The sequence below is a fragment of the Oncorhynchus mykiss genome, chromosome 4 (genome assembly GCF_057628025.1).
Source record: "Oncorhynchus mykiss isolate SJ-2025 chromosome 4, ASM5762802v1, whole genome shotgun sequence".
In the NCBI taxonomy this organism is placed as follows: Eukaryota; Metazoa; Chordata; class Actinopteri; order Salmoniformes; family Salmonidae; genus Oncorhynchus; species Oncorhynchus mykiss.
The window spans coordinates 60007465-60019271 of record NC_143025.1 but is presented as its reverse complement, the minus strand read 5'-3'; the positions used below and the strand labels follow the sequence as shown (position 1 = coordinate 60019271).

General features: G+C 43.8%; 1 protein-coding gene across 1 annotated transcript; it reads right to left on the bottom strand.

Annotated features, from left to right (window-relative positions):
• Positions 1-9604: 9604 nt before the first annotated feature.
• On the bottom strand, positions 9605-11033 carry LOC149984093 (uncharacterized). Its single transcript, XM_090230787.1, has 4 exons — positions 10992-11033; positions 10563-10707; positions 9944-10509; positions 9605-9868 (listed from the first exon to the last, which is right to left on the bottom strand). The coding sequence occupies exons 1-4, from the start codon at positions 11031-11033 to the stop codon at positions 9605-9607; spliced, it is 1017 nt and encodes a 338-aa protein (XP_090086913.1).
• Positions 11034-11807: the final 774 nt, after the last annotated feature.

Here is an 11807-nt window from a genome sequence, read left to right as displayed (position 1 = left end):
ATTTTGTGCCCAATAGAAATGAATGGTAAATAATGTGTTGTCATTTTGTGGTCACTTTTTATTGTAAATAAGAATATGTTTCTGAACACTTCTACACTAATGTTGATGCTACCATGATTACGAATAATCACGACTGAATTGTTAATAATGATGAAAGATCATACCCCCAAAACATTCTAACCTTTCACCATTACCAATAACAGTGGAGGTTAGGGTTTTCTTTTGGGTATGACATTTATGCATCTAACTTTCCCACTCATCATTAGCCATGATTATCCGTAATCACACATTCATGTAGACGTGTGCAGACACATTCTAGTCTTACTTCCAATAAAAGTGACAATACAATTACGCAATACATTATTTACCATTTCTAATCGGGCACGACATAATCTGAAACAACCAAAACAAACTGCAATTGCATCTAACCAATGGGTAGTCCCAAGCTTGGTGTTGTCTGTGCGTGCTGGGAATATGGGCCCAAATACTACACTTTTTGACTGTTTAATACACTAAGTGAATTTGTCTAAATACTTATGACACCTTACAATAGGGGGACTAGATACATAATGTGCTTTCATTTCTAAACAGTGGAAAAAAAGCCTCAAATAGACCGCCCGAGTGGCGCCGGGGTCTAAGGCACTGCATCTCAGTGCTAGAGGCGTCACTACAGACGCTGGTTTGATTCCAGGCTGTATCTTAACCCGGCCGATTGGGAGTCCCATAGGGCGGAGCACAATTGGCCCAGCGTCATTAGGGTTTGTACGGGGTAGGCCGTCACTGTAAATAAGAATTTGTCTTAACTGATTTGCCTAGTTAAAGAAATGTTGAATAAAAAAAGCAATAAAAGGTGACTTTCTGTACTGTTGCAGAGTATGAAACATTTGATTTCCAATCCAAAATATTTGATTTCAAGTCCACAGTGCTGGAGTGAAGAGCCAAATTAAATGTTTTGCTTCACTGTCCAAATAAATGTGTGTGTGTGTGTGTCCAGAAAGATCTATTTAGTACATTATGAAAGACCCATTTGCAAACAGGGAGCATGAAGCAGCCTGGGCATATGGTGGGGAGGGAAAGAAATGTCAAGCTGACCCAAATTTGACAGCTATTCTGGCGTGCCTCCACGGTTTGGTCTTCCAAAAAAGGTTGCAAGGTAGTTGCATCTGCCAGCACCTGCTGGACCATGTAAGCCAACCTGTCATGTTGGGTTTGTCCCAAATGGCACCCTGTTCTCTTTATTATGCACTACTTTCGACCAGAGCCCTCGTCAAAAGTAGTGCACTATGAAGGAAATCGGGTGCTGTTTGGGATGCAGGTTGTATGGTAACTTGAATGCTCCTGCCACCTGTATTGTATGAAGCTGCTGAGGTTGTCCAGCCAGTGGTTGCCTCCCTATTACCTATATTAGTGCACTACTTTTGACATGGCCCCTAGGGCTCTGGACAAATGTATTGCACTATATACGTGTTATTTGGGATGCAGACTCAGCAGAGCATGTGCTAAACATGGGCTCTTGTTACAAGGTCTCTCCCTTTTCGAAGGTCACAACAACTCCTTCCTAGTTATTATATTATTCAACATTGAGGTGACCAAGTGTTACTTTTTAGCATGTCTGACAGTAAAAAGGTGGCACTTTATGAAGACAAAACAAGTAATGCATGCCCATTTTTCAATGTACACTGGAATGGGAATCAATATTGCATACACAAAGTCCCATTTGTTTTTGCTTAGTACTTTTCATTGCAGGTTTGTGCACATGTTAGAGGGTGTGTGGTTTGTCCAGTGATTGTCTTTAGAGATTCGGACCACTTTTGTGGTTTTTGCTAACCATTGATTGTCGTCCCCAAACTCTTGTGAAAAATGTGTAATTGCCTACGGAACATCTATGTAACGTTAATAAACATGACATTTTATAAACCATACATTTTTGTGAGAATACATTGTTGAATTGATTAAATGTATTTATTAACCTTTAACACCATTGAGACCAGGGTCTCATTTCCAATGGTGCTCTGAAAACAACCATTCAAGCAATGCGAGGAGGCCGCTTGGTCTAAACCAATTTCCCGATAGCATCCGTAGCAGGAGTGCGTGATCAACTGTATCGAATGCTTTCGACAGATCAATATGAAGTGCAGCGCAGTGCTGTTTCCTGTTTAGTGCATTAACAATATTAAAACAAAAATATAAACTCAACATGTAAAGTGTTGGTCCCATGTTTCATGAGTTGAAATAAAAGATCCCTTAAATGTTCCATATGCACAAAAAGCTTGTTTTGTTTTGTGCACAAATTTGTTTACATTGCTGTTAGTGAGCATTTCTCCTTTGCCAAGATAACCCATCCACCTGAAAGGTGTGGCATACCAAGAAGCTGATTAAACAGCATTATCATTACACAGGTGTGGCATACCAAGAAGCTGATTAAACAGCATTATCATTACACAGGTGCACCTAAAAGGACACTCTAAAATATGCAGTTTTGTCACACAACACAATGCCAAGGACGCGTAGACCTTACAGTGAAACGTTTACTTACAAGCCCTTAACCAACAATGCTTTAATACGTTTTAAGGAAGTCTTTAATACGTTTTAAGGAAGTAAGTACGTTTTGAGGTAGAATTTAATGTTCATTTCTCTTCCATAAGCCGTTTTAGAGAATTTGGCAGTACGTCCAACTGGCCTCACAACTGCAGACCACGTGTAACCACGCCAGCCCAGGACCTCCACATCATTCTGATTGGCTGGGACTAGCTCCCCAGCCAAGGTGGGCCTGGAAGGGCGGACCCTGCACAGTCATGTGAAATTCATAGATTAGGGCCTAATTCATTTATTTAAATTGACTGATTCCCTTACATAAACTGTAACTCAGTAAAATTGTTGCATGCGGCGTATATATTTTTGTTCAGTATATGTCATTTACAACTAGAGAAGCAGCTGAGATGGTGCCATGTCCTTGATCACATGACCTAGGCATCTCAAACCAATGTTGTATTGTTCACAGGATAGGAACACACATTGCACACCATTTGGCTTTCCACATAAAGCAAAGCACTTACACAATTTTATATAAATATTTGAAACTTTAAAATATCAATAGCTCTTCAACCACTGGAAACCGAAACTTCCTTACATCCGCACCAAAACCTGGGAACACATCACATCCGCTCTCCACTGACTCCACTGTTCACCTACAAATCTCTCCATGTCCTGGCTTTCTTACCTCTCTGACATGCTGCACACCTAAATCCCCTGTCACATACTCTTAGAAGAAAAGGTGCTATCTAGAACCAATAATGGTTCTTCGGTTGTCCCCGTAGGATAACCCTTTAAAGAACCTTTTTTGGTTCCAGATAGAACCCTTTTGGTTCCAGGTAGAAGCCTTTTGGGTTCCATGTTGAACCCTTTCCACAGAGGGTTCTACATGGAACCCAAAATAGTTATACCTGGAATCAAAAAAGGCTTCTCCGATTGGGGACAGCCGAAGAACCCTTTTGGAACCCTTTTTTCCAAGAGTGTACTCATCTGACTCCGTTTTCCTTATCTCCTGCAACACCAGACTCCTGGACAGTGTTGATCTCGTCTTCAGTGCCTTCAGCTCAACTGCACTTCTGAAACTCCTGGAACATCCATCAATCTGCATGCACATTAAAAAACAGACTCACAAAGCATCTCTTCAGACAACATTTACAGTGAGGGAAAAAAGTTTTTGATCCCCTGCTGATTTTGTACGTTTGCCCACTGATAAAGAATTTATCAGTCTATTATTTTAATGGTAGGTTTATTTGAACAGTGAGAGACAGAATAACAACAAAAAAATCCAGAAAAACGTATGTCAAAAATTTTATAAATTGATTTGCATTTCAATGAGGGAAATAAGTATTTGAGCCCTCTGCAAAACATGACTTAGTACTTGGTTTTAAAACCCTTGTTGGCAATCACAGAGGTCAGCTGTTTCTTGCGGTTGGCCACCAGGTTTTGCACACATCTCAGGAAGGATTTTGTCCCACCCCTCTTTGAAGATCTTCTCCAAGTCATTAAGGTTTCGAGGCTGATGTTTGACAACTCGAACCTTCAGCTCCCTCCACAGATTTTCTATGGGATTAAGGTCTGGAGACTGGCTAGGCCACTCCAGGACCTTAATGTGCTTCTTCTTGAGCCACTCCTTTGTTGCCTTGGCCGTGTGTTTTGGGTCATTATCATGCTGGAATACCCATCCACAACCCATTTTCAATGTCCTGGCTGAGGGAAGGAGGTTCTCACCCAATATTTGACTCTACATGGCCCCGTCCATCGTCCCTTTGATGCGGTGAAGTTGTCCTGTCCCCTTAGCAGAAAAACACCCCCAATGCATAATGTTTCCACCTCCATGTTTGACGGTAGCGATGGTGTTCGTGCGGTCATAGGCAGCATTCCTCCTCCTCCAAACACAGTGAGTTAAGTTGATGCCAAAGAGCTCCGTTTTGCTCTCATCTGACCACAACACTTTCACCCAGTTGTCCTCTGAATCATTCAGATGTTCATTGGCAAACTTCAGACGGGCATGTACATGTGCTTTCTTGAGCAGGGGGACCTTGAGGGCGCTGCAGAATTTCAGTCCTTCGCGGTGTAGTGTGTTACCAATTGTTTTCTTGGTGACTATGGTCCCAGCTGCCTTGAGATCATTGATAAGATCCTCCCGTGTAGTTCTGAGCTCATTCCTCACCGTTCTCATGATCATTGCAACTCCACGAGGTGAGATCTTGCAGGCCGAGGGAGATTGACAGTTATTTTGTGTTTCCTCCATTTGCAAATAATCGCACCAACTGTTGTCACCTTCTCACCAAGCTGCTTGGCGATGGTCCTGTAGCCCATTACAGCCTTGTGTAGGTCTACAATCCTGTCCCTGACATCCTTCGAGAGCTCTTTGTTCTTGGCCATGGTGGAGAGTTTGGAATCTGATTGATTGTTTCTGTGGACAGGTGTCTTTTATACAGGTAACAAACTGAGATTAGGAGCATTCCTTTTAAGAGTGTGCTGCTAATCTCAGCTCGTTACCTGTATAAAAGACACCTGGGAGCCAGAAATCTTTCTGATTGAGAGGGGGTCAAATACTTATTTCCCTCATTAAAATGCAAATTAATTCATAACATTTTTGACATGCGTTTTTCTGGATTTTTTTGTTGTTATTCTGTCTCTCACTGTTAAAATAAATCTACTATTAAAATTTAGACTGATCATTTCTTTGTCAGTGGGCAAACGTACAAAATCAGCAGGGGATCAAATACTTTTTTCCCCTCACTGTATGTTACCCTCCACTCTTCCCCAGTCTCCCATTTCTTAAAAAAAAGACATTACTCCAGTGCTAGCCTCTGGCTTCCTGTTAAAGCCAGTGCTTATTTCAAGGTTTTACTGTTAACCTATAAATCATTGCATTGACTTTCTCCTTTCTCTTATCGCCCTGATTTGGTCCTGCCATGCGTACACGTACACTACACGTACACTACGGTCACAAGACTCAGGCCTCCTTATTGTCTCTATAATTATGAAGGAAACTTCTGGAGGCTTTCTCCTATAGAGGGTCACTTTTAGGGAAGGGCCAATCCATGTGAGAGAAGCAGACTTGGTCTCAACCTTTAAGTCTTTACTGAAGACTCATCTCTTCAGTAGGTCCTATGATTGAGTCTAGTCTGGCTCAGGGGTGCGAAGGTGAATGGCAAGTCACTGGTGAGAGGAACCACCCTTGCTGTCTCTGCCTGGCCGGCTCCCCACGATGTCCTGGAATTCTCTTCCTCTATTACGGAATCACCTGCTTGTTCAGGCTCTTCCATGCTATCCCTATGAGGGCGCATCATGTCATGGCAGGCTTTGTTTACTACACTCAACTCCCTTGGGTGGGTTGAGTCACTGACATAATCTTCCTCCGGTTTTACGCCCCCCTAACGCTAGTGTGGTGGGGGAGATCTTCCTGGGCTATACTCGGCCTTGTCTCATGGTAGTAATTTTGGACGAGGCCACAGTGTCGCCCAACCGCCCGTCTCAGTCCCCAGTATCTATGCTGCAGTATCCTATGTGCCGGAGGGCAAGGGTCAGTCTGTCCTATCTTGTGTACTTCGTGATCTTAGGCATGCTCCTGCTGATCCCCCTCTATCTCTCTGTTTCTATTTATGTCTCCCCTCCCAGAGGACCTGAGCCCTATGACCATGCCTCAGGACTACCTGGCCTGACGACTCCTGGTTGCACCTGCCCCTAGTCCACCTGGTCGTGATGCTAATCCAGTTCTGCTGTTCTGCTTGTTACTATGGAACCTGCTACCTCCAGGACCTGCTGATTCAACCCTCTCTCTATTTCTCTCTCTCTCAGACTTGCTGTCTCAACCTCTGACTGCTCCGATTTGAAAGTCAATTGACATCTACTCCTGAGATATTGAACTGTTGCACGGTCTATAACCTCTGTGGCTACTATTCGACCCTGCTGGTCATCTATGAATGTTTGAACGTGTTGAATAATGATCTGGCCTTAATAACCATGAACTCTTAAAATGTCCACCCGGCACAGCTAGAAGAGCATTGGCCACCCCTCGGAGCCTAGCTACGCTTTAGATTCCTTTCAAAGGAGTTTTTCCTAGCTACTGTGCTTCTTCATCTGCATTGCTTGCTCTTTTGGGTTTCAGGCTGGGTTTCTGTATATCACGTTGTGACAACTGCTGATGTAAAAAGGGCTTTCTTTGATTGAGTAATTGTTTAATGTATTTGTTTTCATACTGGGACCTTGTTTACACCTCATTGACCCGTGACCTTTTTGCAACCACCTCCCTTCACACACCCAACCCCAGACCCGTATTTATTTTCCTATTTTCAACAAAAAAATATCAACCTGTTTTTAATCATAATTTGATGTGTTATGTCTTGTGGGTTTCATAACCACATCTTTATAACAATTCAATAATGATGTGACGGGAGGCAGGAATAAGTTCAACTGGTCATCTCAACATTACCCATGATGCTCTGTGCATACAACTAATTGTCCTTGGGTAGTTTTAGACTGTAGTTTTAAGATGTTCTACTTAACACCCGTTTTCCTAAGAGTGTACAACCATAACCCACTCTCATTTGCAATTGAGTTTCTGTGATGTGTTGTGATGTGTTTTTAGTGTGCTGCTGGAATTCTGTAGTTTGAGTTTCTGTGATGTGTTGTGATGTGTTTTTAGTGTGCTGCTGGAATTCTGTAGTTTGAGTTTCTGTGATGTGTTGTGATGTGTTTTTAGTGTGCTGCTGGAATTCTGTAGTTTGTTAAATGTGTTTTGTTCAATTTAAATCATTATTTAAATGCACTTTCTAGTGGTATATTTCTCTTTCAAGTCCTTCTGTAGTTTGAATATGAAAAGGTTTGTGTTTCCGCTTTTCTATTAGTTATTCTGTGTAGACTCCAGAAGTTGGCTAATGTTGTGTTGATAAATGTGTGCCATCATTTCACCGGCGGGAATAGATCTATTTTCTGTCTTTCTATTGATCCAAAGAAATCGTATTTGATGCCAATGAACATACTGATTTATCAAAACAGTTATTGAAGAATGACAGAAATAGGCGCTAGTGCTGGCAAGCTACAGACTTAAGGGATAAGTTAGGACAGAGGGGAAGAATGACTGAGTCAGGTTTCCAGTGTAACATTGATCATCGGCATAGTGTCTGGGAACATGGAATAAAGTAAGAAATAAAGATGCATCACAAATGGGTAAATGACATGTGATAGACATGTAATAAGCAATGCAAGCAATTATATTAAATAGTTATACACCATTCACAAAAGACACAAAACAATACATTAGGTTGAAACATTGCAAATCACTGTGTGAAGAATGCAAAGGAGGTCCTCTTTGACTTCAGAAAGAAGGCTGATTTCATAGCCTCAGTTGACCCTCAATTGAGGACAGGTAGAGAGGTTTAGCAGTTTCAATTACTTGGGGATTATTACAAACAGAAGCCTTAACTTCACTGAAAACACAGTACATTACATTACTTACCTACTATGAAGACTGAGGCGCCTCGTAATAGAGCTTCTACGGTCCAACTCATCCCAAACCATCTCAATTAGTTTGCGGTCAGGTGATTGTGGAGGCCAGGTCATCTAATGCAGCACTCCATCACTCTCCTTCTTGGTCAAATAGCCCTTACACAGCCTGGGGGTGTGTTGGGTCATTGTCCTGTTGAAAAACGAAGGATAGTCCCACTAAGCGTAAACCAGATGGGATGGCATATTGCTGCAGAATGCTGTGGTGAAATGCTGGTTAAGTGCCTTGAATTCTAAATAAATCACAGACAGTGTCACCAGCAAAGCATCCCCACATCATCACACCTCCTCCTCCATGCTTCGTGGTGGGAACCACACATGCTGAGATCATCTGTCCACGTACTCTGCGTCTCACAAAGACATGGCGGTTGTAACAAAAAATTTGGACTCATCAGACCAAAGGACAGATTTCCACCTGTCTAATGTCCATTGCTCGTGTTTCTTGGCCCAAGCAAGTCTCTTATTATTATTGGTGTCCTTTAGTAATGGTTTCTTTGCAGCAATTCGACCATGAAGGCCTGAGTCAAACAATCTCCTCTGAACAGTTGATGTCGAGATGGGTCTGTTACTTGAACTCTGTGAAGCATTTATTTGGACTGCAATCTGAGGTGCAGTTAACTCAAATGAACGTATCCTCTGCAGCAGAGGTAACTGGGTCTTTCTGTGGCGGTCCTCATGAGAGACAGTTTCATTATAGCACTTGATGGTTTTTGCAACTGCATTTGAAGAAACTTTCAAAGTTCTATGAAATGTTCCGGATTGACTAACCTTCAAGTCTTAAAATAATGATGGAATGTTGTTTCTCTTTGCTAATTTTAGCTGTTCTTGCCATAATATGGACTTTGTTTTTTACAAAATAGGGCTATGTTCTGTATACCTGCCCTACCTTGTCACAACACAACTGATTGGCTCAAATGCATTAAGAATGTAATGCATTCCACAAATTAACTCTTAACAAGGCACACCTGTTAATTGAAATGTATACCTCATGAAGCCGGTTGAGAGAATGCCAAGAGTGTGCAAGGATGTGATATACAAAGTGACTACTTTGAAGAATCTCAAAAATAAAATATATTTTGATATGTTTAACACTTGGTTTCTACATGATTCCACATGTGTTATTTCATAGTTTTGATGTCTTCACTCCTATTCTACAATGTAGAAAATAATGTGTCCAAACTTTTGACTGGTACTGTATATATATATACACATGCATACACTACTTGTGACAGCCGTTGAATGAAGAGGACCAAGGTGCAGCGTGGTGAGCTTACAAAACAATATAAACTCTAAAAAAAAACAAATCGTGAAGCTAAAGGCTATGTGCCATAACAAAGTCAACTTCCCACAAAGACAGGTGGGAAAAGGGCCACCTAAGTAGGGTTCTCAATCAGAGACAACGATAGACAGCTGTCCCTGATTGAGAACCCTACCCGGCCAAAACATAGAAATACAAATAATAGAACATAGAATACCCACCCCGAAATCACACCCTGACCAAACCAAATAGAGACATAAAAGGATCTCTAAGGTCAGGGCGTGACAGTCAAAATCAAAATCAAAATAGGGGATTGTCTGGGTGGGCATCAATCCACGGTGGCGGCTCAGGTGCGGGACACAGACCCCGCTCCACCACTGGCTCACCCCACTTTGGTGGCACCACTAGTGCGGGGACCCTCGCTGCGGGCCCTGGACTGGGAACCCTCGCTGAGGGCCTCGGACTGGAGGCCGTCTCTGGAGGCTCCGGACTGCAGGCCAGCTCTGGAGGCTCCGGACCGGAGGCCGTCGCTGGAGGCTCCAGACTGAAGAACGTCGCTGGAGGCTCCGGACTGAAGGATGTCACTGGAGGCTCCGGATTTGAGGCCGTCGTTGGAGGCTTCGTGCCATGAATCATCACTGAAGGCTTCTTGCCATGGATCATCACTGGAGGCTTCGTGCCATGGATCATCACTGGAGGCTTCGTGCCATGGATCATCACTGGAGGCTTCGTGCCATGGATCATCACTGGAGGCTTCTTTCCATGGACCATCACTGGAGGCTTCGTGCCTTGGATCATCACTGGAGGCTTCGTGCCATGGATCATCACTGGAGGCTTCGTGCCATGAATCATCACTGAAGGCTTCTTGCCATGGATCATCACTGGAGGCTTCGTGCCATGGATCATCACTGGAGGCTTCGTGCCATGGATCATCACTGGAGGCTTTGTGCCATGGATCATCACTGGAGGCTTCGTGCCATGGATCATCACTGGAGGCTTCGTGCCATGGCTCATCACTGGAGGCCTCGTGCCATGGATCATCACTGGAGGCCTCGTGCCATGGAACATCACTGGAGGCTTCGTGCCATGGAACATCACTGGAGGCTTCTTTCCATGGACCATCACTGGAGGCTTCGTGCCTTGGATCATCACTGGAGGCTTCGTGCCATGGATCATCACTGGAGGCTTCTTGCCATGGAACATCACTGGAATGGAGAGACACATGAGGCCTGGCTCTGGGAGCAGGCACAGGACTCACCAGGCTGGGGAGACATACCGGAGGCTTTATCCTTGGCAGAGGCACCGGATACACTGGGCCGTGGAGGCGCACAGGCGTCTTGAGCGCAGAGCTGGCACAACCCATTCTGGCTGGATGAGCACTTCCACCCGGCAAATGCTGGACCCTGGCACAGAGCACACTGGACTGTGAATGCTCACTCGAGACACCATGTGCATCACCCCATAGCACAGTGCCTGACCAGTCACATGTTCGCCAGGGTAAGCACAGGGAGTTAGCTCAGGTCTGAATCCTAACTCTGCCACACTCCCGGTGTGCCTCCCCCCATTTTTTAGGGGGGGGGGGGGCTGCCTCTCATGCCTGCTTTGATGGTTAGCCTCCTCATATCGCCGCCGCTCAGCTTTAGCTGCTTCCAGTTCCTCTTTCGGACGGTGATATTCCCCAGCCTACCTCCAGGGTCCTTTCCCGTCCAGGATTTCCTCCCAAGTCCATGAATCCTGGACATGCTGCTCTTCCTTACCACGCTGCTCGGTCCTTTGTTGGTGGGAAGTTCTGTCACGGCCGTTAAAAGAAGAGGACCAAGGTGCAGCGTGGTGAGACATTGTTAATATTGTAAATGACTATTGTAGCTGGAAACGGCAGATTTTTTTATAGAATATCTACATAGGCGTACAGAGACCCATTATCAGCAACCATCACTCCTGTGTTCCAATGGTACGTTGTGTTAGCTAATCCAAGTTTATCGTTTTAAAAGGCTAATTGATCATTAGAAAATCTTTTTGCAATTATGTTAGCACAGCTGAAAAATGCTGTTCTTATTAAAGAAGCAATAAAACTGGCCTTCTTTAGACTAGTTGAGTATCTGGAGCATCAGCATTTGTGGGTTTGATTCCAGGTTCAAAATGTCCAGAAACAAAGCACTTTCTATCTGAAACTCCTCAGTCTATTCTTGTTCTGAGAAATGAAGTCTATTCCATGCGAGAAATTGCCAAGAAACTGAAGATCTCATACAATGCTGTGTACTACTCCCTTCACAGAACAGTGCAAACTGGCTCTAACCAGAATAGAAAGAGGAGTGGGAGGCCCCGGTGCACAATTGAGCTAGAGGACAAGTACATTACAGTTTCTAGTGTGAGAAACAGACACCTCACAAGTCCTCAACTGGCAGCTTCATTAAATAGTACCCGCAAAACACCAGTCTCAACGTCAACAGTGAAGAGGCGACTCCGGTTTGCTGGCCTTCTTGGATTAGCAAACTTAGATTAG

Coding starts and splice junctions, on each gene's coding strand:
- LOC149984093 (XM_090230787.1), bottom strand. CDS start 11,033: ATGGACTTGGGAGGAAATCCTGGACGGGAAAGGACCCTGGAG. Junction 10,708..10,991: donor GACGGGAAAGGACCCTGGAG/GTAGGCTGGGGA, acceptor GCTCTGTGCCAG/GGTCCAGCATTTGCCGGGTG. Junction 9,869..9,943: donor TCCATGGCAAGAAGCCTTCA/GTGATGATTCAT, acceptor TTCAGTCCGGAG/CCTCCAGCGACGTTCTTCAG.